The sequence below is a fragment of the Schistocerca serialis genome, chromosome 4 (genome assembly GCF_023864345.2).
Source record: "Schistocerca serialis cubense isolate TAMUIC-IGC-003099 chromosome 4, iqSchSeri2.2, whole genome shotgun sequence".
NCBI lineage: Eukaryota > Metazoa > Arthropoda > Insecta > Orthoptera > Acrididae > Schistocerca > Schistocerca serialis.
In genome coordinates, this window is record NC_064641.1 from 382,747,774 (window position 1) to 382,775,593 (window position 27,820).

A 27,820-nucleotide genomic window follows, 5' to 3' on the forward strand; every position below is an offset into this window, starting at 1 on the left:
CCAGTATTCATCTTGGGAAACAAGTGGAAGTCGCTTGGTGCAAGATCAGGGCTGTAGGGAGGACAAGGGAAAATTTCCCATTTGAATGAATTAAGGAGTTCTTTAGTGCAGTTTGCCATGTGAGGTTGGCCATTGTCATGCAAAAACAAAATTTTGGATGCCAGCTTTCCTCGGCATTTGTTTTGAACTGCTCTTCTAAGGCTGTGCAAAGTTTGACAGTACCGGGCAGAATTTATGGTTGCTCCACATTCGAGAAAATCAATAAGAAGCACACCTTGCCTATCCCAAAACACTGTTGCCATCAACTTCCTAGCTGACAAGGTTTGCAAACATTTTCTTGGTTTTTGGGGGGACCTTGTGTGCCACCACTCCATGGACTGTAATTTTGTCTCGCAAATGACATGTTTCACCCAAGTCCCATCACCAGTTATGATTCGATCCAGTAATGAATCACCATGTCTGTCTGTGGTAGGCCTCCAGAAATGTCAATGTTGCCCCCATACGCCATTCTTTATTGCTCCCATACGCCGTTCTTTATGGTTCTCTGTAAGCATTTTGGGCACCCATTGTGCAAAAAATTTGTGGTAGTGTAACTGCTGAGTGACAATTTCAAACAACAAAGTCCATGAAACTTGTGAAAGAGAAAGTGAAAGCTCCGTTATTGTGAAGTGACGGTTTTCACAAATCATTTTATCAACTTTAGTGACAAGATCATCAGCTACAATGCTTGTGGGCATCCACTCTTCTCTTCATCATGAATGTTGGTTTGGCCATTTTTAAACCAAATGCACCATTTCCAGATGGAACATTCACTAATTACGTTGTTTCCATACACTTCACACAGTTCACGATAAATTTCTATAGGTTTTAGGTTTTTTGCCAACAAAAACCATATCACAGACCGCACCTCACAACTGGCGGGGTTTTCAATTGCAGCACACATTTCAGATTCAAATATAAAAAAAAAACTGTGTGTGCAGAGACCTTCCCGCTGTCACGGGTGGATGCTGACTGAGCTGCTGAGCATGTACATACTAAAATACACGTGATCAGCACACGGCTATCTGCGTCAGATGGAAACGTTCCCTACTTTCTGAATAGCCCTCACAGACAAAGGAGAACTGCTGAAAAACATATCTGTAGAATTATAAATTATAGAGTGGAGCAATCAGTTGTCCTTTTATAGATTTTATTATGCAAATCCAGATTTTTGCTAGTGGCTAGCCATTCTCAATGCACTATTTTCTGTTCTCGATGCATATAAGTCCCTGTTGTTCAGGCATTAGTCACATTTCTTTGAATAAGCCACATAACAGTCACTGAGTGCACCCACTTTCCGAATGGAAGGTAACCTGATAGCTGCAAAATGTTGTGTGGGGACATCAACTGTCTCAGACTGGACAAAGAATCAATAAGAAGTTGGAGACTTCTGCTTCAATATGATTACTAAAGACAGTTTGCAGAACCACGGTACAATAAAGAAAGCAAGAACTGAAGCATGAAATCAAGCATTATTCATTTGGTTCAGTGAGAAAAGAGAGCATGGTGTTCCAATATATTGTCCAGTAAGATACTGGCTTCCAAGTTAGGTGACACTGCAGGGCGTTATAAGAGGTGTGAAGATTAAGCTACAATTATGGCTTGCAGCAATGCATCGAGAGGACACAAATTTCTTCACCTGTTGATAGGAAAATCAAACCATCTATGTCCTTTGAAATATGTTAATTGCTTCTGTTTGCCAGTTGTTTACAAATCAGAAAATTTGCATGGATAGTGAGCAGCATTTCTAAGAACTGGTTTCATGACTAGCAGTGCTGCCTGTTGTACCTCAGACAACAACAGTGACATGGAAGTGGACTACGAAAGTGGCATTTCAGGGGAAGAAATTTTGCCTTGTGTGGAGACAACAGCACAGCTGGAAAAACTATCAAAAAATTCAGCTGAAAACTACTCCAACGAAACTGATGTTAGTGAAACATCTACATGATGGTGGGTGCTCTCAAACACCACACAAGTTTGAAACAAAAGAAACTTGCAGACTATTTCTGTAAATAAATATTAGTAAACTATAGTAACAATAGAGTTTCTCATTAGTGCCAAAAGAAGTAGTTAGTACATTGTAGTACATATTAGAACTTTGGCATTTAGTAGAATACTTCCAGATTATCTGGGTTTTTGTAAATCCAGATTACATCTGGTGTCACCTAGTCTGGATAAACAAAGTGCTTGTGTAGTGCACTATACTCTGCTTTGCCAATGGGCTGTGTCATTTTATTCCTTTAGCAACGAGCTGTGGTACTGAGGCACAGAGATTTCAGTGTGTACCAAGACTGCAGATATGCAACAGAAAGTAAACTAAAAGATTAATTGTGTAATTTGTTTTGATATTATCAAAACATTGTGACTCACTGTCATAATAGTACCTAAAAACACATAAACATTATGACCACCTACTTAATAGCATATTGCTCCACCTTTGGGACGCAGTACAGCAGTTATTCCATATGTGGCATGGATTTCACAAGTCCTTTGTGGGTTTCCAGAGCCATATGACAGATCACCTAATACATAAATTACAGCCAACACTTTGTGGGTGCAGAGCTGCTACCTGGTAAAAAGTCCCAGATGTGCTTGATCAGGTTCGTATCAGGTGAATTTGGTGCCCACTGCATCAGAGTGTGTTCACTATGATACTCTTTAAACCACTGTAGCACAATTCTGGCCTAGTGACAAGGTCAGTTGTCCTGACTGAGTACACCATTGCTATTCGGGAAGACATCAAACATGAAGGGATGCAAGTGGTCCACGATAATGGTCATGTAGTTGACAGTTGTCACCATCAGTCTGTACCATCACTAGTATGATTCACTTTTCATCTCTGGTTTCCTCATACAGGGTAACTTTCCTAAGAGTCAGGCGAATTTTCTCTGGTGTTTTGGCACATATTTGCAATTTCTTTTTTGCAACCTGTAGCTGAAGTCAGTCATAAGAAATCCTGCTCATCACATATCTTATGTGACGCCCGGCATAAACAGAATGCACTGGTTTGTTTCCCATCCCAAACAAATGATTTTAAGTGGAATTTTATGTACCCATTCTACAGAGCAGTCCGAAATTAATCTAGCAATATTCCTTTTATTGGTGTGTATTAACATAAATAGTAAAATTGTTCAGCATGTTCTACTGTTCCTGTTATTACATGTTAATAAAACATATAACACACTAGACTAATTTTGGACCACTATATCAATTGGGCACATAAAATTCCACTTTGAAAATCATTTAGTTTGTACAGTTTTTAATTGGAAACAAAACCAATGCCTTCCAACGCTTGACATCGTATGGAAGATGTGGTGAGCAGTATTTGTTTGGGCAAACTCCAGCTTCACATTACAAAAAAGAAATTTCAAATATCTGCTGAAACATTAGAGAAAATGTACCTGACAACCTATAGGAGAGACACCTGGTATATTTCCCTTACTGTGACACGTTTCCACGACACCCCCATGTGGCATTCATACATTTGGCAGTGGTCATAATGTTTTGATTCATCAGTGTGTATCATGTCACTTTCCTTTTCTTGAAAGAAGTTTATAGGTGTTCACTAGCACATCTTCAGATGACCAGTTGAAACTTAACTGTTCATATGGTTGTGTGTGGAAAAAAGTTAGTGCTGCTATTTTCTTGCTTGATCCAAATATATTTTTTCATGACAGTACTATTTTTTGTAAATTGCTTGTCCCTTTCCTGCTGAAATAATTCCTCTTTCCAGCTTTAGATTTTTTGTTCCTTGTTTTTGTTCTTTGGTATTATTGAATTACACGCTTGACTTCTGGTTCAGGCGAAGTGGCTACTGGAGCAAGAAGTGAAAGTCCAATGATTGACGAGGAGGGAGTATCTGATGAGGATCTGGAAAATAAGCAGAACATTGTAGGTCAGTTATAGTTGTAGTCTGTCTCAGAACTGGACCATCACAGTTCTCTTATTAGTCGTAGATATTTTCTATGTTTTGTTCCAACTGTATCTGTATGGGAAGATTGCATAATCATTTATTTTATTCTTTTGTATACTGATAATAGTTTCCTCTATATCACTTTATTAAGAACTGTTGAAAAATAATTTTAATGATGTTATGATATTGAAGCTAAGTTGCAGAAAATCTACTGATTATAGCAATTAGCTCAAACACACAAAATTTACTTTGATAACTGAACATTGTCTTTTAATTTTGTGTAATCAAGAGAATGTAAATTAGTTGTTACTCCAAATACTGTAGTGTGCATTTACTATGTGAAGATTAAGTTGTTGCTTTTTTTTTTTATTTTTTTTTTATTAGAAAATGTTAAAGCGCATACATATTTAATTATTACCTACATCTTTCTATTAATACTAATTTAATGAAATAATTAGCAACAAGCTGAAACATAATTTTCATATTTCAGGGGAGCAGGAAGTGCGTGTTTTAACTTTAGCGGAACAAATAATTGCTGCAATGCCTGAAAGAATAAAGGTGAGCGGTTAAATGCAACTTGCTATCCCAGTTATCATTTATTTTACACTTGCCCTATGCGTCATCATAGTTGTGACCTCTTTATATCAACAGGACATTTCTGTGCATTTATGCTGTGTTTTGGTGGACCTTTTTGTGTTTGAGTCTGTGTAGAAGTGGAGATAAAGTATCTAGGCTGTCTACATGCTGTTAATAATTGTGTTACGGTGCTGTCTCTTGAGATGACGTTGGGCTCCCATTAAAATCGTTTAGGAAATGTATTGCTATTTATAATTTATCGGCAACCTATAGTTGATTTATTGTTAGAAATGATAAACTGACTCAGTATTAACTGAAAAACAGACTTACAGCTCTTGGCTTCTAGAAAAGGCAATCAAGAGATAAGAAAAGTGAAAGGGAAGGGGACAGGATAAAAGAGTGGAACAAAAATGAATGTTTCAAATAAACAATGAAAGTAATATGTTAATGATAAATGGAAGTAGTCAAACAAATAACTTTTTGAATCTTTTGAAATTTTATCGCCCATCTTTGTTCATCAGTTCTTAATCAAAAGTATATTTTCAGTTCTTTTCATCATTATTTTCGCTGCATGTTTTGTTTATGGGATACTTCTTCATAACATCATTGAGCATGTTTCAAATGTAACGTGATATTACTGTTTTATGAGGGTTGTGGATATTACTGTTTTATGAGGGTTGCAGCTCAAGGATTAAAATCCAATTCCTATCTTCAGGGAATTGAAACTTTCAACTTAAACTACAATGAACACATTAATTACACTGGAAATTTATTTATTTATTTACTGATTGATTGTATCTATGATGGCACGTTGCAGTACAAATTTTGGGAAAGTCAACAACCCTGAAATTATATACACAAATTCTGTAAGAAGTACCGTAAATGAATATGTGAATTAAACATCTAGTATAAAACTCACCTTACACCATTAAATAAATCATACATGAAGTAAACAAGTGGATGTGAAGGAAGTACTTTACAGAACCATGTACTCACTGACTGAGCGGAAATGACGGCACTCTATGACTGTGCCCCCCCCAGTTTATTAGTTGTGTGTTGTATATCACATTTCGTGAATCCGTGATACAGATATATTACTAGCATTAGTCTGATATTTACAGTATTTTGTCTCTATCAATTACATTTCATTTAAAGAATAAATAATTTTTGTAATGTAAATGTGTGATAGAAATATATAAAACACAATGAAATTGGCTGATGCCAAAACAATTTTTCTCTATCTTGACCGGTCTTTATCTGCATACTGAGAAAAAGTAATAAAAACACTTATATTGACTGTTTTTAAGTACCATACATAGAAGACAAATACATTTTTTTATGAAATACAGCAATCATTGTGTTTCTAACCATTTTAAGATGTACAAAATACTATGGGCACAATGTCAGTGAATAACTCAGATTTCATGTATTTCCAGTCCTGTATTTGTTGGTAATTGTATAACATTATGCAAAATATTCTGTTTCATATTTATTTAATCTCTTGTTACGTGATTCATATTTATGGAAGCATTACCACTGCAAATTTATTCTGAAAATTACAGAATGAGAGTGCAGATGTAATGTTGGACCAGGACAGTTCACGAAATGACTCATCAGCTGGAAATAGTGATACCTTACCAGAAGTCTTCATGGAACCTCTTTTGATTGATGAAACGTCTTCATCATTTGAGCCTGTAGAATTTAACTTTGAATTCAGTGATCACAATTATAGGTGAGTATTAATTTTAGTTTTAGTTTTCGTTATTGTTTTCAGCATCAAAGCCACATGGCATAAGATCACTTTTTCATCCTTCCTTGTTTTTTAATGTATAAAATACGGGAAGGGTACAGCAAAATGCAACAATATATTCTTTCAGTTTAAGGTCCTTTGTAACTGTAATGGAACAGTTTCTTCTGTCTCTCTGTACGAGGTATAAAATGTAAGGCAAACAGATATATGAGGGAACCCTTGTACTTTACTAAACACAGGACCTTTTTGAGATGACAAAATAAAAATAATGTGTGGCTGCAGTCAGTATTTGGGTCAGTTTTTTACAAATGGAGACATCATAGGAGCACAGACTTTTTTTTTTTTTTTTTTTTTTTTAAGTGTAGCTTTTCTGTGATGAAAAGGAAAATGCAAATGCAATGTAAACTAAATAAACAAATACAGATAAAACAATTTTAATGCCAAATGAGCACTGGAGAAGAGAATAGTAAAAATAGAGAGAAAGTGCCATTATGAAACAAAGATAAACATTATCAGTTGCAGAAAATGAAAAAGGGTAAATGAAACAAAGATAAACATTATCAGTTGCAGAAAATGAAAAAGGGTAAGTCCATTACAGGCACTCAGGGATGAATATTGAGTTATTAGGTTTCAGGACACGAGTTGTGGAGAAAATAAGTTTCAGGGTAAGGCCCAAGGGATGAGTGAAGGCATAACAACTAATCTAGAACATTGACTCAAAACATATTTCAAGATTATTTCTTGTGTCTTTAGGAAGAAGCAGGTCTTAAATTCTTCTGAACATTAAAAATATAATTTCTTTTAAATGTGCATTTTGTTTCACACATGTCTTTTATGAAGACTTACATTCTGAGTTACATTAATCTCCTGAGAATTTATTCACAATGTTTGTTGCACACCTGTAAAGTTTATTTCAATTAATCATTGAGAAACAGTGTTCTTTATACTGCCTCAAAATAGTTATGTGTGTCCCCAGAGAGATATCTGGAAGTGTTGTAGATATATCTTTAACTTCAGGTATGCCTCCTTTAAGTTTCTTGAGGGATGGGAAAAGAACATAACCTGAAGTATTTCTTGATCAGTCATTCCATAATCTGACTATAAAGGAGAGCTTTCTGGGATGTGGAATTAAGCCACTGATTACGGGATTAAGGGGAAAGCGCAGATTACATTAAGAAGTGACAGGAATGAAAATTTGGTCAAATGCTGAGAACTCTGGTAGAGTAACATGTAAAGCTACACCTAGTTCATTGACAAATTATGGTTGTGATTGTTAAATTGTATAATTATTTAGTGTTTAAAAAGAGGTGGCCATTTGTGGATTTTTGGTTATCTGTTGTGCATGTGAAGTGTATATGATAGACGCTACATGTCTTCAAAGTGGGGTGTGATTGCAGTATTACCATGAGTTGTGGTACCTGTGTGAGATTTGTGAAACCTCCATGAGTCAGTGTATGGATTGGAAATGTGTGATGTATAACAGATGATCACATGCCATGACAGTATGGAGTGACATCATGGCAGAACAGAATAAATTGACTGGCCTGATTTTATGTTCATTCAAATATAAAATCTCAAGAAGTTCATCAGGTATTGAACTCTGTTATGTATTAGTGCCACACAAGATGATGATGATGAACATTCATACGTAATATATGGAGCTTTTAAGTGAAGAATTACTTAGTATTCACTTGTAGAAAGTCAAAATTTGGTGAAGTTTCTTAGATCTGAGAACAAACATAACTGCAGCAGTAATGAGGTCCATCAACATGCACTGGAACAGCCTGAAAAAAATTTTAATTACAGGTGTAGCAGTTTAGAGTTTCAAGAAAGTGATGAATTTTAATTGGAACACAGAGTATATTGACATATATTTCAAGGGGAACATAACATTCTGACCATGAAGGGACCCATAATAGTTTGTGCTGAAAATCAATAAAATTTGAGAAAGAAGAGACGATAAAAACTGATATTTTAATAGGAGATGCATTGAGGGTAATTTTCTTCGGTCATTAGTAACCCTGTCAAGAGCAGAATGTTATGATGAAATAAACAAGTAAATACATTGAAAAAAATAAATAAAGAGATTTGAGCAGATATCATTTGTTTTTGAATAATTTCCAAATTAATTGACAACCATTATATTTACAAAGTATTAATCAAGTCCATGAGTTAAAAGATTGGCAGCCACAACTACAAATGGCTACTATTCATTTAATCTGGTCCAGAGCTATGTAACAGCAAGTGGTGGTGGTGGTGGTGGTGGCAGTTGGGGGGGGGGGGGGATGTCTATGTTACAGCAATTGGTGGTGGTGGTGGTGGTGGTGGCAGTTGGGGGGGGGGGGGGGGGGGGATGTCTATGACAGCCACTCATGACCCAGTGGCAGGCCTGGTTTACTGAATCCAGCAATCCAATTCTCTGTTGACAACACAGTGCTACAAGTTATGCGAACAACTTTGGTGAGCTGAATGGAAGCCAAATTAACATTTTTTGTAGTGTGTTTTGTGGATACCTAATGTGAATTTGTGTTCAGAAGAATTGTCTTGTGGAAGTTATCTCCACCACTGTAACAGTAGTTTGCCAGAGATGATTAGTTGTCAATTAAATATTATGTTAACTGTTTGTCTATACTGACCCATAAGATGGAAGAGGTATTGATGATGATGGCAAACTTAAAAGCTCAGACTGGCTTAAATTATATGCTAGATAAGTCAAGTGCTAATTAAAGGTGAAGCTAGCAACTACAAATGATAGGATAGGTCAAACCATATCTGACTTAAATGCAAATACAGATCCTCAGGGCGTGAGATTGAAAAAAACTCATACTGAGGGAGAAGTTCAGATGATCATTAAATGAAATGATGAAATAGATACTATGAGTGATATAAAGGAGAAAATAAATAAGCAGGTCCAAAAACTGGAAGAGCATATTGGAAATATTTAAATTACAACAATAATTTCTAATTTAATCCTTTGAGGCCTAGTAGTTTCTGCCTCAAACCACAACATTATTCATTTTGTTTTGAAGTACCAGTGCTGTGGACCAGGGCTTTTGTAGTATTGGTGGTTCATGCTAAAGGCACTGGTACTTCAAAACAAAATGAATAAAATTGTGGGAAACATTCCACGTGGGAAAAATATATCTAAAAACAAAGATGATGTAACTTACCAAACGAAAGCGTTCATTATGAAATCCCCAAACCACCTTCCCTACCCTCTGGTTCCTACCCTTGTAACTGCCCCCGGTGTAAAACCTGTCCCATGCACCCTCCCACCACTACCTATTCCAGTCCTGTAACCCGGAAGGTGTACACGATCAAAGGCAGAGCCACATGTGAAAGCACTCACGTGATTTACCAACTGACCTGCCTACACTGTGAAGCTTTCTATGTGGGAATGACCAGCAACAAACTGTCCATTCGCATGAATGGACACAGGCAGACAGTGTTTGTTGGTAATGAGGATCACCCTGTGGCTAAACATGCCGTGTAGGCTAAACATGCCTTAGTACACGGCCAGCACATCTTGGCACAGTGTTAAACCGTCCGGGTTATCTGGATACTTCCCACTAACACCAACCTATCAGAACTCCGGAGATGGGAACTTGCCCTTCAATATATCCTCTCTTCCCGTTACCCACCAGGCCTCAACCTCCGCTAATTTCAAGTTGCCGCCGCTCATACCTCACCTGTCATTCAACAACATCTTTGCCTCTGCACTTCCGCCTCGACTGACATCTCTGCCCAAACTCTTTTCCTTTACATATGTCTGCTTGTGTCTGTATATGTGCAGATGGATATGTGTGTGTGTGCGAGTGTATACCTGTCCTTTTTTCCCCCTAAGGTAAGTCTTTCCGCTCCCGGGATTGGAATGTCTCCTTACCCTCTCCCTTAAAACCCACATCCTTTTGTCTATCCCTCTCCTTCCCTCTTTCCTGATGAAGCAACCGTTGGTTGCAAAAGCTTGAATTTTGTGTGTGTGTTTGTGTTTGTTTGTGTCTCTATCAACATACCAATGCTTTCGTTTGGTAAGTTACATCATCTTTGTTTTTTGAATAAAATTGTGGTTTGACATAGAAACCTCTGGGGCTCAAGGAGTTAACAGAAGAGTACATACTGAGATGATTAATCAATGTAACTGAATGAACAATTTAATGAGATAAATAAGAATTTAAAACAGGTTAAACATTTTATGGAAAATGAATTTACCAAGGTAAATGAACAAATCTCAGACACTATCAGCAGAATTAATGTATTAGAGCAAAACAAAGAGTCAGATGTAATTACAATCTCAGGATATAATCTTGCAGCCTTGAGAGAGCATGCTATTGATTTAGTTGAATAGTAGGTTCAGGAAAAAGTTGGATCAGTTGTATGTACTCTCCAGTCATCGGCTGAGACAGTAAGGATAGACTTGGTATTCCAAAGGATGCGGAAGGAGTTAGTTAAAACATAAGATTAGTTTAACTAAAGGAAATTTAATGAAAATTGTGGGTTTTTCAACAGAATTAACATAAGAACTTCATTTGAAGAATGGGGAAATTTTAATGAAATAATTCCAGAGTTCACATCTGAAGGGGATGTATATTCCATGAGTTTCTTAAGGATATTATCTCAATCACTGCCCAAACATGGGATAATTAAAAAAAGATTGATTTCATCTTTAGCTATCTAGAAGAGAATGCTGCAGAATGGGTAACCATACACACTAAGTAATTCACCTCTTGGAGTGACATCCAGAATAAATTTTAAAATAAGTATTGATCATGCAGTACTCGAGAGAAGTTAGCATTTGAGCTATTTATTGATTAATTAATAATAATAATAATAATAATAATAACAATAATAATAATAATAATAATAATAATAATACAGACATTAGACCATTTTTGCATAGACCGCCAAATAACCCACAAGTTGAAACAACAATAAAAACTATCAACACAATCATACACAACAAAATAAATAAAAACACAACTATGGTAGAGTTACAACTATTGGTTTATATAGGAGCACTCACTACACTAAATATACACACTAGGCAGAGATCAGAACCAACCAACACACAGAAGAAACCCACAAAACCAGCATGGCAACACAGGCTACAGATCAGAATAGAAAAACTGAGAAAAGACATCGGACAGCTAACACAATTTATAAGAAATGAAATGTCAGAAAAAAAACAAAAAAGGTTAGGTAAAATCTCACAACAAGAAGTAATAGAGCAATTAGATGAAAAGAAGCAGAAATTACAAGCATTGGCCAAATGACTTAGAAGATACAAAAAAAGTGAAAATAGAAGGAAACAAAACCAAACATTCAACACAAACCAAAAGAAATGTTACCAGACAATAGATAACACACACATTAAAATAGACAATCCACCAAACATAACAGACATGGAACACTTCTGGAGCAACATATGGTCAAACCCGGTACAACATAACAGACATGCACGGTGGATACAAGCAGAAACAGATACGTACAAGATGATACCACAAATGCCTGAAGTGATAATTTTGCAACATGAAGTCACCCAAGCAATTAATTCTACTCACAATTGGAAAGCCCCTGGAAAAGATAAAATAGCAAATTTCTGGCTAAAGAAATTCACCTCAACACATTCACATCTAACTAAATTATTTAACAGTTACATTGCAGACCCATACACATTCCCTGATACACTTACACATGGAATAACTTATCTGAAACATAAAGATCAAGCAGACACAGCAAACCCAGCTAAATATCGCCCCATAACATGCCTACCAACAATATACAAAATATTAACTTCAGTCATTACACAGAAATTAATGACACATACAACACAGAACAAAATTATAAATGAAGAACAAAAAGGCTGTTGCAAAGGAGCACGAGGATGTAAAGAGCAACTGATAATAGATGCAGAGGTGACATATCAAGCTAAAACCAAACAAAGGTCGCTACACTACGCATACATTGATTACCAAAAAGCTTTTGATAGTGTACCCCACTCATGGTTACTACAAATATTGGAAATATACAAAGTAGATCCTAAATTGATACAGTTCCTAAACATAGTAATGAAAAATTGGAAAACCACACTTAATATCCAAACAAATTCAAATAATATCACATCACAGCCAATACAGATTAAGTGTGGAATATACCAAGGAGACTCATTAAGTCCTTTCTGGTTCTGCCTTGCTCTGAACCCACTATCCAACATGCTAAATAATACAAATTATGGATATAGTATTACTGGAACATACCCACACAAAATCACACATCCGCTATACATGGATGATCTAAAACTACTGGCAGCAACAAATCAACAACTCAACAAATTACTAAAGATAACAGAACTATTCAGCAATGATATAAATATGGCTTTTGGAACAGACAAATGTAAGAAAAATAGCATAGTCAAGGGAAAACACAGTAAACAAGAAGATTACATATTGGATAACCACAGCGACTGCTGATAATACAAATATTAAAGACGAACTAAAAGAAAAATATAGACAAAGATTAACAAAAATACTGAAAACAGAATTGACAGCAAGAAACAAGACAAAAGCTATAAATACTTATGCTATACCAATATTGACCTACTCATTTGGAGTAGTGAAATGGAGTAACACAGACCTAGAAGCACTCAATACACTTACACGATTACAATGCCACAAATATAGAATACATCACATACATTCAGCAACTGAAAGATTCACATTAAGCAGAAAGGAAGGAGGAAGGGGATTTATCGACATAAAAGACCTACATTATGGACAGGTAGACAATTTAAGAAAATTCTTTATAGAACGAGCAGAAACTAGCAAAATACACAAAGCAATCACTCATATAAATACATCGGCTACACCACTGCAATTTCATAACCACATCTACAACCCTTTAGATCACATAACATCAACAGATACGAAGAAAGTAATTTGGAAAAAGAAAACACTACATGGCAAGCACCCGTATCATCTAACACAGCCACACATCGATCAAGACGCATCCAACACATGGCTAAGAAAAGGCAATATATACAGTGAGATGGAAGGATTCATGATTGCAATACAGGATCAAACAATAAACACAAGATATTACAGCAAGCATATTATTAAAGATCCCAATACCACAACAGATAAATGCAGACTTTGCAAACAACAAATGGAAACAGTAGATCACATCACAAGCGGGTGTACAATACTAGCAAATACAGAATACCCCAGAAGACATGACAATGTAGCAAAAATAATACATCAACAGCTTGCCTTACAACATAAACTTATAAAACAATATGTTCCCACATACAAGTATGCACCACAAAATGTACTGGAGAATGATGAATACCAATTATACTGGAACAGAACCATTATAACGGATAAACCAGCTCCACAGAACAAACCTGACATCATACTCACCAATAAAAAGAAAAAATTAACACAACTAATCGAAATATCCATACCCAATACAACATATATACAAATGAAAACAGGAGAAAAAATTGAAAAATACATGCAGCTGGCTGAGGAAGTCAAGGACATGTGGTATCAGGATGAAGTTGACATTATACCAATTATACTATCAACTACAGGAGTCATACCACACAATATCCACCAGTACGTCAACGCAATACAGCTACATCCAAACTGAAACTTCCTGGCAGATTAAAACTGTGTGCCCGACCGAGACTCGAACTCGGGACCTTTGCCTTTCGCGGGCAAGTGCTCTACCAACTGAGCTACCGAAGCACGACTCACGCCCGGTACTCACAGCTTTACTTCTGCCAGTACCTCGTCTCTGGATACATCCAAACTTATATATACAACTACAGAAATCTGTAATTATTGATACATGTTCAATTACACGAAAGTTCCTAAATGCAATATAACATATACCGTACAGTTAAAAGGAAGTCACGCTTGATCAAGGTCCACGTCACTTTCCATCTTTGACCAGACATAACGACTGAGAAAAGAAAGAAATAATAATAATAATAATGTAATGGTATCATTATCCACCCCATTCCAGTGAAGGAATGAAGCAAAATACTGTAAGGTGAAGAAACAGAATAATAGTAGTATGAACAATTAAAATCATAATAGGAGCCAAGTACTAAACCACAACAACAAGAGACATAGAGGCCCAAATGTATCAACAAACAGGACTTTCTCACACCCCTCATCAGAAAACAAGGAATGTTCTGGAGCCGAGTCAGGCTCTAGGACATGTCGATAGAACATGGGCTCCCATGTAGAAAAGGTAGTAGCACACTAACACATTACTGGAAGAAGATGAAAATGAAATGTACAGTGGGCCATGTTTTGGAAAGTAAAGTAGATAATCATTTAGACTGTGGTGATAAAATGTCTTTATACCACAAGAATTATGAGGGAAAAAATGCATGTCTGATATTACCCATAACTGGTGTATATGTGCTAAGTATAACCACCACCACCTATAGAGAAGGATGCAATGTGCTTGTGTGACATCAGAGTAATGTGAGTTTGTGCAAATTATACTGTGTTGCGGCAAATGAAACAAAATGAAACCTATCAACAAGAGAGATGTAACCATTACTCATAACTGATGCTGCTTCTTCAAATGAGAAAAGTTAACATTTCAGACTTGGTGGGTTTGGCTTTGCTTCTTATGGCAAAACACAGTATAATTTGCAGGGAACTCACCTTGCAATAGCTATATTGTCAGTTTGGAAAACCTGGAGCTTGAAGGTGGAAGACAGGGTAATATGCAGACAGAGTTTACTGCTTAAACATCATGCATTAGTTAATAAGAGTGAAAAGCTAAATGCTTGTACATAACAGAGATGGGAGGGTGCGGTGGTAGTCCTACTGATGTTGAAGGGCGAACAGTGTTTACATAACAGCTAGTATATGACATGTTGTTCCACAGGTGGCTCTCCCTTTAATAGTGTATGTTTTGTCAGTTACAGGACTGTTATAAGGTGGTGGTAGCAGGCTTCATAAGGCAAGTCTTGCAGCAGGGTCGGTCAAGGGGTAGGACCCATAGGGTAGGGAGATGGTGATGAAGGAGCATAAGGTCTGACAAGAATACTGCAGAGATTGGGAGGGCAACAGAAAGCTATTCTAGGTGGTGGTGGGCAAAATTTTGGACAGAATGGATCTCATTTCAGGGCATGATTTTAGGAAGTCATGGCCCTATCAAAGTAGCTGATTAACACATTTCAGACCGGGATAATACTGAGTCACCAATGGTGTGCTCTGAAATTGTTTTTTGGGGGGATCAGCAGTACCAAGACTGGATGTGATAGCCCAGGAAATCTGCTTTTTAACTAGGCTGTTGGGGTAATTATGTGCAGTGAATGCTGAGGTGAGAATGGTGGTGTATCACTTTAAAGAGTCTGCATCTGAATAAATAAGTCTGCCTTGGAGGCCATGGCTCTACTGGAGGGAATGTTTGACTTGGAAAGGATGGCAACTGTCAAAATGTAAGTACTGTTGTTTGTTGGTAGGTTTAATGTGGGCAGAAGTGTATAGCTGGCCTTCAGTGAGGATGAGATCAACATCAAGGAAAGTGGCATGGAATTTGGAAAAGGACCATTTGAAGTTTAATTGGGAGATTCCAGGAATTTTAGCAGGTCAGTCTCACCTTGAGTACATGTGGTAAAGATGTCACCAATGTATTTAAACCAAACCAGGGGCTGAAGACTTATGGATCCCAGGAAAGCCCTCTCCAAGCAACCCATGAAAAGGTTGGCATAGGAAAGAGCCATCATGGTTTCCTTGGCTGTACCTCTGATCTGTTTGTATGTCTGCCTCTCAAAAGTGAAGTAGCTGATGGTAAGTATAAAGTTGATTAAAGTGAGTAGGGAGGATATCATAGGTATTGAATCAGGTGGGTGCTGCCTGATGAAATGTTCAGCAGCAGACAGACCATGTACCTGGTGGATGTTGATATAGAGGGAAGTGGCATCAGTGGTGACAAGCAAGGTGTGTGGTGAATGTGGGACGAGCACGGATTTCAGACGATCTGGGAAATGGTTGGTATCTTTTATGTAGGAGGGGAGTCTTTGTACTATGGGTTGCAGGTCTTGATCAACTAAGGAAGATACACATTTGGTGGGTGCTTTGAAACCAGCAACTATAGGACTGCCAGAATGATAGGATTTGTGGATCTTAAGAAAAAGGTAAAAGGTCGGGGTGCATGGTTTGGGTGGGATGAGAAGTTCTATGGATTGAGGTGTTAGTCCTTGTGAGGTCAGTTTGAATTACAGAGATGGGATCTTGATGGCAGACACTGTATGTAGAGGTATCAGACAGCTGGCGTAGACCGTCAGTAACATACTCCTTTCGGTCTAGTACTACAGTGGTAGATCCTTTGTCTGCTGGAAAGATAATGATGGAGTCATCAGCTTTTAAGGAACTTAGAGCATGGAATTCAGCAGAGGACAGGTTAGGGTCATGTAGAGACCTGAGGAATGATTGTGAAGCAATACTGGATATGAGGAATTCTCAGAAGGCTTGTAAGGGATGATTTTGTGGTAGTGGTGGTGGATCAAGTTGGGATCATGGTCTGAACTGTCCATAGCAGAATTCAAGGTCAGGTTTTCTGGTGAAAGGTTTTGGGATTGGGTTTAAAAGTGATATTTTTAGCGGATATTATGTGTGAAGGAAAGGAGGTCCTTCACCAAGAGAGCATGATCAAATGTAGGTTTAGGGCTGAAAGTGAGAACCTTACTAATACACATAATTCAGGGGGGGGGGGGGGGGGGGGAGCTTTAGATGAGCAGTTAAGGACAGTGTACTGTTGTGACTGATTCTTGGGATTATGGATTATTCTTGGTCTGGAAGATAGTGGTGAAGGCTGTGGGATGTTGAGGAAGTTAGCCAAGCTCGGTTTGTAGGAGAGGAGTGGTGGTTGATGGTATGGCTGTTTAGGAAGCTGTAGGCAGGAAGGGACACACCACTGTTTAGGGGAAGGTGGGATAGCTTTTTGATATGAAGTCGGGCATGTTGTTGCAGTTTGAAGATGGCCTGGTTGATGATACCATTCAAGGAAACATGAAGGGCAGATAACTGCAGGATTTTGTAGAAGGAGAGAAGTCTGGTAGAGTGGAAATTGACTGATGAGGCATATAGGTCACAGATTAGCCAGATAAGAGCAATATATTGCTGTATTTGAAACTGTAAAAGAGCCTGGTGTAGGGTAGGATTTCATCCAGAAACAGGGGATTTCAGTGTTTGGCCTTTTGGAGTAACTCCAAGAGACAAGCAGGTTTCAAGAAACAGAATTGGGACCTTAGTTGTGATAGTGCAAAGGCATGGTTTTTGAAAATATGGGATGTAACATGGGATGGGATTCATCATGGCAAGGGAGGACAGTTTGGAGAGTTAGAAACTGTGGAAGTAGCATAAATAAATAAATAAGCAGGGAGTGGAAAAGGTAGAAAAATGGAAGAAAAGCAAGGGAAAAATGTCAGAAAAATTAGAAAAATTCATACAAAAATTATTAATAAGAGGTAATGAGTGGGTTATCTATATGATACGAGAAAAAGATTGGAAAAAATTGATTGGGAAAGTCATGAAACAGACAAAATTTTAAAAACTGGGGAAACAGAAAGTGAAAGTCTGCTTATTACTCTGTCTTCCACCTATAATCTCCAGGTTTTCAAATCTTGTCTGATGCAGTCCCCAACAATCAGTCTTTCCTTCTCATTCCATACAGTAAGTCTCCCCTGACCCATGGTTCTGGGTAACTTTCCTGAAATCTTCCCCTTTTCCTAGACCTCTCCAGTCCTTTTCCTTCACCCCTCTTCCTTCCCCTTCAACGCTTCTGCCTGAAGAAGGATCCACTGGCTCCAAAAGCTTACCAATTACAACAGTCTTTTATGTGTGTGTTCTGCTGCTGCTTGGTGAGTAGATTTTTTATCTATCCAATTAAATAATTATGTCAAAATTAAGTGTTTTTGTTGTTAATACATTATTTACATGATCACCACAAAGAAGCAACTAAGTGCATGTCCTTGAAATGTCTTTGAAAATTCATTGTGCTACATGTTGGAAGCCATATTTTCCTAAGATCTCTACATTGGCTGAAAAAATATAGAATAATTCTTATTATTATTTGGAATGATTATTCTTATTTTTTGATAATGCGTGGAGTTGAGTTACTTACAAAACACAATCCTCACTTGTCACACCATACACTCTCTGTGCTTTGTCCACTGCCCCATATACTTCAAAGCATGTTGTAAGAAAAAATTAAAAACGTCATGATTAAAATATAATTGTAACCCTGTGTACACCCCCTCAGAGGGCAGAGTTGTAGTCACAATTTAAAAGTGATGTGGGCTTGGAAATAGTGTACTCATGTTCAGAAAAAAGAAACCACATCAGTTTATTTTCTTATGGAGATTAGTAGTGAGGATTACCATGGGCAGGAGGAAGGGGGTACAGTAACAGATAACTTCAGTAGCCTGAGAGCTGTCTCGGAGAATAAGGGAATTGAAAAGATAAGGAAAGGTACAGCCATTTAGCGTCTACTCTGATGGTGACTCAGAACAGAAGAGAGCTCTGTTCTGCAAGTGCAGCTCAAGAGAGCCATAAGTCAGATGATCCTGCAGCTTGATTTGGTTGGCAGAGTGACTTTGCTGATGACGATTCATCTTTCTCCAGCATAAATTGCTTTACTTTTGTTGCATAAGTGGGAAGGCACTGAACAAAAAAGGCAGACTTTTGTAAAATTTGAAAATGTCTTTCATTTGGGGTCTTAAACATTTCCCTAATTCTAAAATGTAAACTTTCATGCCTTTTGTTACTTCTGTTGCCACACAGTGGAGCAGTAGTGGACAACAGCAATCAACAATGGCCAGTTGCACTTGAGTTTTGGAAACATATGACATCAGATGTAGAAACAAACTTTTACAGCAGTCTGCAGAAAGCTTGGGGTGTGAATCAGACATGCATAGAACATACCCCTCCCTTCCTCTTCAACATGTCATCAGCAGATATGAACAAAACATTTGGTTTCTACAAGAAATGCTTTCAACTACAGCACAATAGCCCAGAGTATTTTAAGAAGTAAGACATTTTCCCTGAATATCAAATGGGCTCTTTTTAATACCAGGAAATCCATTAAAATTTGAGGAGGTTTCATTGTTAATTCATTATGGATGCATAAGACATTGTATGTAACAAATTAAGTATGTGTTAAATTTCCAATGTTGGGAAGTCTTGTGAATATTTCCACTAAATGGTCACTACATGAGTGTGTGTAAATCTGTGCAGGTACTATGATGTGAGCACACCAGGCTCCTCCATGAGCCCAGCCTCCTCCAGCTGTCTACAGTCTCCTTGCTCATTCACACTTGATTCGCCATCTCCACCACCAACTACAGCTGACTTCTGTGAATTTTTTCAGGCATCTGGAAATGTTTTTGAGAAGGATTTCTCAAACCTCACACTTTCAGGTATTTGTTCTTTACTTTGCCTGTCTGATCCTGGTTCATTCTTACTAAAACCTGAATGTTTTCTGGCTGCTGCTTTATAAAATATACAATTGCAAGTAAATACTCCCAACTGTACTGATTACTCAGGAAAATGAGTCAGAACAACTGGGTGCAGCAGAAGGTGTTGTGAAAGATGTTGGCCTCAAGATTGTTTTAAACATTATCATGTAAAGGAAAATATGACACTTCATGAGAGAATCTAATGCAGATTTTAAATTTGTGTATCTCTATTTCAAAATGGTATCAGTTTGTAAATGTTAATCATAGAACAAAAACATGGTATACAAATATAAATGTAGGAGTTCACATGATGTACTTCAGTAAATAATTTTCCTCTGATTCCTTCATATCCTAAATAACAAATGTCAAATGAGGTGAATGAGTGCATATATGGTGGAATTAGAGGTGTAAGTATAGTGGTTCTGAAAGGCATTAAACATTGGACATTCAGTGATTGTTGTGGCAATAATTTCATAAAATTTTTGATTATGTTTACAATTTTCATTATTGGCTCCTGAAAATTTATTTTTTACTTTCAAAGATAGGGAACAACGAGAACTGTACGAAGCAGCAAAAATCATTCAAAAGGCATACCGTTCATATAAAGGCCGAAAGAAGTTGGAGGAACAGGATAAAGAAAGAGCTGCTGCAGTACTTATTCAAAACTACTATCGTCGGTATAAACAGGTAATCACCTTATACATTTTAACTGTGATAAAAATATTAGTATAAATTATTGTATTTCACTTTCAGTACACTTGTGACTGGTACAATATATATTTTACTCACTTTGAAGAGCTAAGATCATGCATTTGTAGATATACATTTACTATTTTTTATTGACTGTATTTTATATAGAGTATTTTCAAAATTATTCTGCACAGTGAATTTCTTTCATCCAGTTAACATTCCCTCTGTGCTCTCAGTTTTCAAAAATCCCATTCTTAAAGTTGTGCAATAATTTACATGGATGGCAATTGTGGGGGCCCAGGTTAAGTCTGGCATTGCTTCCACCTACTTGTGTCAAACTCCTTCTTTCTTCCTTCCTATCGGCCTCCCTTGGCCAACTCTCGTTTTTTGTCAATTCCAATGGTATTAGTTATCAAGGATGGAAGGTATCTTTGAGTTTCTAGTCTTCTTCGCAATTGGATAGCATTACCCTTAATCTCTTATGAAGTACATTCATAATTGTAATTAAGTAATCGACTGTGGAAAATTCTTAGCAGAAGAACTCCAAGACAGGATTCGGATTCAGTGGGATATCATTCAGAAGGCAGAAAAGGCATTTAAACTTCCAACAGGCACCAAGTACACAAAACCTTCAGAAACATTAAATCTAAAGAGATCACATTCTTCTTGACACAATGTTAACTTTCTGGGTAAAACTGGGAAATTAAAGCTCGTTACTGGCATAATGAACAAACACAAAATTCTAATCATGGCTATTAAAAAAAATTAGGAACAGTGATCAAGATCCAATGGATAAGGACACCGAATTCATAAAGGAATACCAGGAAAACAATTCATGAATAGTTGCCTACAATGTGGAAATGGTTTCTAATAAATCTCACAGTCATTGACTTAATCATAGAATTTATATCTTAATCATCCAGACTTCCAGCCTTAACTTTGAAATCTACAAGTAAGCCATACACAGTTATCAACACACACACTCCCATAAATCAGAAAAATAATACCTTAAAGGACGCAGAGAAATTGGAAAACTGGAATATTCTGGAGCAAATCTTGATAAACATTTCGCCATCGGGCATTAAAATTCTCCTTCGTGATGTAATGGAGAAATGGGACAAGAAAGAAGATACTGACATATCATTGGAAAATTGCCAGCTCATAAGCAAACCAACAGAAATGGTCAAAGATAGACTGAAACTTATCTCAAAGTTAACATACTACAGAAGGAAACCCCATAATTTAAAAGCCAAGGAACATGCAGACTGTAGAAAAGGCAAACGGTATTTAGGCCAGAGGGTTAATTTCTGGCCATTCGGACCAGTTAGCCTACTAGTTTGCGATAAATAATGCACAATGATATCTCCAATGCTGAGATAACAAGATCTTTATTCGTTTATTTGGCAATGAATACAGGACGTTTTTTAGACGCAGCGTATATCAAGGCAAGACTCACAGAAAAACGAGTGACTTGTTGACTGGTTACTAAAGGACTAACATGGAGAAAAATAGATTCTTAAGAATTAACATGGAGAAATCAAGAACATGGAAAAAACTTTATACTAAGAATGAATGGCACATAGTAATGGACACAACACAGCACTCCTGGTGGCCAGTGTGGAACTAATTTATCTGCGCAAAATAAAATACTTGCGGTGTGACACACGGATGATGCACTTGTGAACCTAACTGCACTGCATTGCACTGCGCTGCACTACTAATTGTGGTCACTACAACAGCCTCCTCAGTGGGAGTGGAGCGCCATCCGGGAAGCGCACCAGGAAGTGGACATGCTGACCAGACCTTGCGGTGTGCTGGTCCCCTGGAACTGATTTCCTGGTCAGTGGTGGTACTGGAGCTGCTGTTCCGGACCAAGTTCTGGGTGAAGCTGTGTTCACCGAGTCTCGGTTGGGTGTGGCTCGATGAAGATGTAGGCTGGTTTGACCATGTCAGTTGTAACAGGGACTTGTTTTCCATCCACAAGAATATCTACTGTGCGACCTCCCCTACTGGTGATTTGATGTCACCTGTGTAAGGTGCTGGAGGGTCAGAGAGCTACTGTCCATCCAGCATTGTGGCACATCAGGGCTGCTTTCAAAGTGTGGTGCCAATGCTCTATCATGCTGTTACTGGCTGGGTTGTAGCTGGTTGTGTTGTGGTGGCTCATCCCACAGAACACTGTTAGCTTTGTGAATAACTCAGAGTAAATTGTTTTTCACGAACTGTGGTGATGTGCAAAGGACAGCCAAATCATGACACCCAGTTTAATATGAAGGCATATGCCAAGGTTTCTGCCGAGACATTGTCTGCTGGAGCTGCTTCTGGCCAACATGTGAATCAGTTGATCATCGTCAGCAAATATTGATGACCATTTGAAGGTGGTAACGGTCCCACAATGTCAATGTGTATGTGCGTAAAATGGGTGCTGGTTATAGGAAAGTTTCCAGTAGGTGCTTGTGCATGCCAGCCGACCTTACTGCACTGACACTGTATACGAGGGGGGACCCAAAACAAACCGGATTGTTATCATTAAAAATTTGATGAACCATTTTACAAAATTACTTCAGTCACCTTCAAAATACTCTCCATTACATACGATGCACTTGTCAAGTCTCTTTTCCCACTGTTGGAAGCATGTTTGGAACTCTTCAAGTTTGATATTGTCCAGTGCCCTTTGCAAAGCTGTTGGGGAACGACAGACCACCTCTGAGATGCCAAATAGTGGGTCACTCATAAGGCCATGTGTGCTGGAGCGTTGTCGTGATGCAGAAACCAGTCACCTGATCGCCAAAGTTCTGGGCGTTTCCTCCTCACATCCTCTCGCAGATGCCTTAAAACATTCAAGTAAAAGTGCTGGTTAACAGTCTGGCCAGGGGGTACGAATTCCCGATGCACAATTCCATGAACTTGATCATCGTCTTCACATTTGACCTCACTTGCCTTGCTTTTTTTGGTCTGGGAGAGTTGGGAGTCCTCCACTGGCTTGATGCTTGCTTGGTTTCTGGGTCATACCCATAACACCAACTCTCATCCCCTATAATGAATTTGTTCAAGAAGTTTGGATCACATGCAATCTCTGTTTTTAAGTCCTGACACACATTCATGCAAATGGTTTTTTGCTCCTGTGTGAGAAGGTGCAGAAAAAATTTAGCAGCAACACATCTCATGTGCAAATCCTCACTCAAAATCTGCTGGTATGAGCCCCAACTGATTCCTGTCTCTGCTGAAATTTGGTCGATCATTTGGCGACGATCCTCGTTGATCTTTTGGTGGACCTTTTCAATGTTCTCCTCATTTCGCGATGTTGAAGGGCGTCCAGAACAAGCTTGATCTTCAACACACATCTCACCACGTTTAAAGCACCCAAACCACTCAAAAACCTGTGTGCGGCTCATAGTGTCCTCCTGGAAAGCTTCCTGAAGCATTTGGTGTTTCTCCGTTGCATTTTTTTTTTAAGCAGGAAACAAAATTTCACACACACTCTTTGTTCTTTTACAGTTGCCATAACGACTTCACAGAGGTAACCCACCAACAGTCAGAGAACCACAATATCACACTTGCACGTTCAGCTCTACACTGACGCTGTCTGCATAGCTGTATCATGAAGGTCTCTACTAACACCATCTAGTGTGAGAACCCTGCACTACGCCTACAAGTGGCATCGCCCTTGGAGTCCAGTTTCTTTTGGGTCCCCCCTTGTACAACATCGGGTCCACTCATGGCAGTCTTTCTTCGTCCCTGGCCACATCAAGCAATCTGAGATTAGGTGTATTGTAGTGTGTGCGCCAGGATGGAACAGGTTATGCAAAGATGTAAACACATTTTTCCTGAATCTTGCGGGTAAAAACGATCATGGTTTGACTGCAGACAAGTACAACTTGATGCCTTTGCCAGGAATGTTGACTAACTGCGGATCCAATGTAGATTTGTTTTCCTGCAACAGCTCTTGTAGTTCTGGGTCAGTAAGTTTTGCTTCTGCGAGTTCCATGTTGTCCATGGTGGAGACGCTGCTGACACGGGAGACAATTCGCTACTACATTCTCGATCCCGGATGTATGCTAGATGTTTGTGCTGAACTGCGCAATATACAGCAAGTGGTTGTGCTGCCGTGGTGAACAGTTAATATTGTTCTGTCGAAAGGCATATGTCAGCGGCTTATGATCTGTGAATGTGGTGAACTCATGGGCCCCCAGCTGAGAATGGAAGTATTTGATTGCCTTGTATATCACTAAGAGTTCTCGGTCATAGGTGCTCCACTTACACTGAGACAGTGACAGTTTTTGTGGAAAGAAGGCTAGAGGTTGCCATGCATCATTGTTGTATTGTTGCAATGCTGCACCCGCAGCTATCTGGCTTGCATCTACAACCAATGCCAATGGTGCACTTGGCTCAGGATGTGCCAACAATGCAGCATCTGCTATTGCTTGTTTAGCCCGTTCAAACACAGCTGTCCTGCAGTCTGTCCACTGTATAGTTGTGTTCCCTTTGCATTTCGCACCTGCCAGCACAGCTGGTAATGGTTCCTAAATATCTGCTGCATGAGGTAAATGTCAGCGGTAAAAATTCCACATCCCCAAAAATCATTGCAGCTCCTTAACTGTGAACAGCCGTGAGATCTGTAGGATGGCTTCCACTTTGTCAGGTAATGGTAGTGAGCCTGAAAGAGAGATTCGGTGGCCAAGGAAATCTACTAGTGGTTGACCAAAAATACATTTTGCTGTGTTGAGAATGATGCCATATTCGTCTAGCCATTTAAAAACTTGTATGAGATGCTGGCGATGTTCTTCTGGCAAGACTGAAAATACCAGTTTGTTGTTAAGGTATGCAAAACAGAATGGCAGACCTCACAACACTGAGTTGATAAATCTCTGCCAAGTCTGTGCAGTGTTTCTGAGGCCAAAAGTCATGAATTTACTTTCAAACAGGTGCTTAATTATGGCCGTATTCAGGATGTCTTCTTTGGCAACAAATATCTGCGTGTATGCCTTGGCGCAGTCCAACACACTGTACAGGTGGGCACCACTCAGTGTATAGTTATAATTACAGAACAACAGAACTGGGTAGCAATGGGGCACTGTATGGGCGTTAAGTGCTGTATAGTCCCTGCTTGGATGCCAAGCACTTCACTTCTTAGGCATGAGATATAATGGCAATGACCAAGGGCTTCTGGACGGTTGCGTGATACCCTCTTGAATCATACTATCAAACTTGTCCTTGACAGTAGCTAACTGATCCGGGGCTAACCGTTGAGGTCTGCAGAATAATGGCGGCCCCTGAGGGTCTTCATATGGTGCACTGTGCTATGCTTCACTTCCTTAGGCATACCTGGAGGTTTTGTCAGTGCTGGAAAATCTCAAAGTAAAGTGGTGTACTCGCTGTCTGCTGTTTCAATCAGCTTGGTGGATTGGATGGTTGTGGGACGCCAGAATCCTGCAGCCATCAGTCCAGTGGTTTGCTTGACAAGGCGTGTGTTGGGGAGATGTCAGGCAGAAGTTTGTAATGTGCAAGGAAGATCGCTCCTATTGTTGCCTTGGTGATGCCTGTGATCATGAAATCCCACACAAACACTCAGCATAGGCCTAAATCTAGTCCAAAACAATGTGTACCATACATCACAATAGATGAATTGTTTGCAGCAGCTAGAGAGAACGACATATGCAGTCTACACCAGTGTAACATTGTTTGCGGGAGAATACACAGGTCAGAGCCAGTGTCAATCACATATTTCTTGCCTGTGTGCTGGTCACTCACAAACAGAAGCTGTAACACAGACTGGCAGTCGGATGAAGCGTCTACACCCGATCGCCGCTGGCATTTGGGTATGTGCATGGTTTAGTACAGCAGTGAGCTTGATCATCAAATCTTCTGTGATACCAGCATATCCCCTGCTGTGTTTCAGTCGCAGGCACAGATGAGGCAGTTGATGATCTGCTGTGGGAGTGCTTCTGGTATCTCGGTCAGCCACAATCACTGTTGGTATTACACTGAGACATCAATTGGCTAATGTGTTGCATCAACATATCGACCTTTGCCATCAGAGCATTGTAATTGGTGAATGGAACTGTGGCTGACATGCTCGCGCATTGCACATTTGCTACGTTAATAGGCACAGATGAGATACTGTCTTGTACCTTGTCTGGTAGCTTTTGCCACCATGTCTAAAGGCATTTCCAACTGCGATGCTATTATTGTTTTGAAGGCAGGCGGCAACTGACTGCTCCAGATGGTTCTCAGCAGGCTATCTGGCACAGTACCAGCATTCTGTGGATAAGTTCTGCCTTGAGCCGGTCATAGGCATTACTCTCTGGCAGCGCAGTAATCATGTTTTGCACTTTAGCTGCATACTGATGATAGAGCTGGCTCACGACCAGTGGAAAATTGGTAGCGTTGGCATTTATTCCAGAGTAAAAGAAACTAGCTTTAACTTGTGCAAACCATAGCACTGGATTGTGAGGCCAAAAGGGTGGTAGTCTAATGGCAAGTCTGGATACAGCAGGGTCAGTCGCAGTCAGATTTTCCGTCATCTTAGAGTATCACTTTATTTTGTGCATCAGGCAGGTGATAAATCATGTCAGGGTCACCAGTTTGACTGCAGGGCTAGGTTCTGGTCCGTCCGACCAGTTAGCCTGCTAGTTTGCAATATGTAACGCACAATGATATCTCCAATGCTGAGATGACAAGATTTTTATTTGTTTATTTGGCAGTTAATACAGGACGTCTTTTAGACGCAGCATATGTCAAGGCAAGACTTGCGTGAAAATGAATAAGTGTCTTGTTGACTGGTTACTAAAGAACTACCAAGCGAGGTGGCGCAGTGGTTAGCACACTGGACTTGCATTCGGGAGGACGACGGTTCAATCCCGTCTCCAGCCATCCTGATTTAGGTTTTCCGTGATTTCCCTAAATCGTTTCAGGCAAATGCCGGGATGGTTCCTTTGAAAGGGCACGGCCGATTTCCTTCCCAATCCTTCCCTAACCCGAGCTTGCGCTCCATCTCTAATGACCTCGTTGTCGACGGGATGTTAAACACTAACCACCACCACCACCACCACTAAAGAACTAACATGGAGAAAAAAAGGTACTTAAGAATTAATATGGAGAAAACAAGACCACATAAAAAACTATATACTAAGAATAAACGGCACAGAGGAATGGACACAACACAGGTGCTCCTGGTGGCCGGCACAGAACTAAGTTATCCACACCAAATAAAATACTTCTGATGTGACACACGAGTGATGCACTTGTGAACCGAACTGTTCTGCATTGCACTGCACTACACTGCTAGTTGTGATTGCTACAAGGCCTTACCTGATTTCATAAATTTCACCATTGTGCAATCTGCAACATTAAATACACAGGTTGTGGCCAC

At 38.9% G+C, this 27,820-nt stretch overlaps 1 protein-coding gene across 1 annotated transcript in view; it reads left to right on the plus strand.

Annotated features, from left to right (window-relative positions):
• Positions 1 to 27,820, plus strand: part of LOC126474866 (calmodulin-binding transcription activator 1) — a 1,815,894-nt gene that overhangs the window by 1,677,564 nt on the left and 110,510 nt on the right. The window contains exons 22-26 of the mRNA XM_050102346.1: positions 3,842 to 3,934; positions 4,443 to 4,510; positions 6,091 to 6,260; positions 19,538 to 19,719; positions 20,300 to 20,445. Coding sequence (XP_049958303.1) covers positions 3,842 to 3,934; positions 4,443 to 4,510; positions 6,091 to 6,260; positions 19,538 to 19,719; positions 20,300 to 20,445 — 659 coding nt within the window. The remainder of the gene's footprint in view (positions 1 to 3,841; positions 3,935 to 4,442; positions 4,511 to 6,090; positions 6,261 to 19,537; positions 19,720 to 20,299; positions 20,446 to 27,820) is intronic.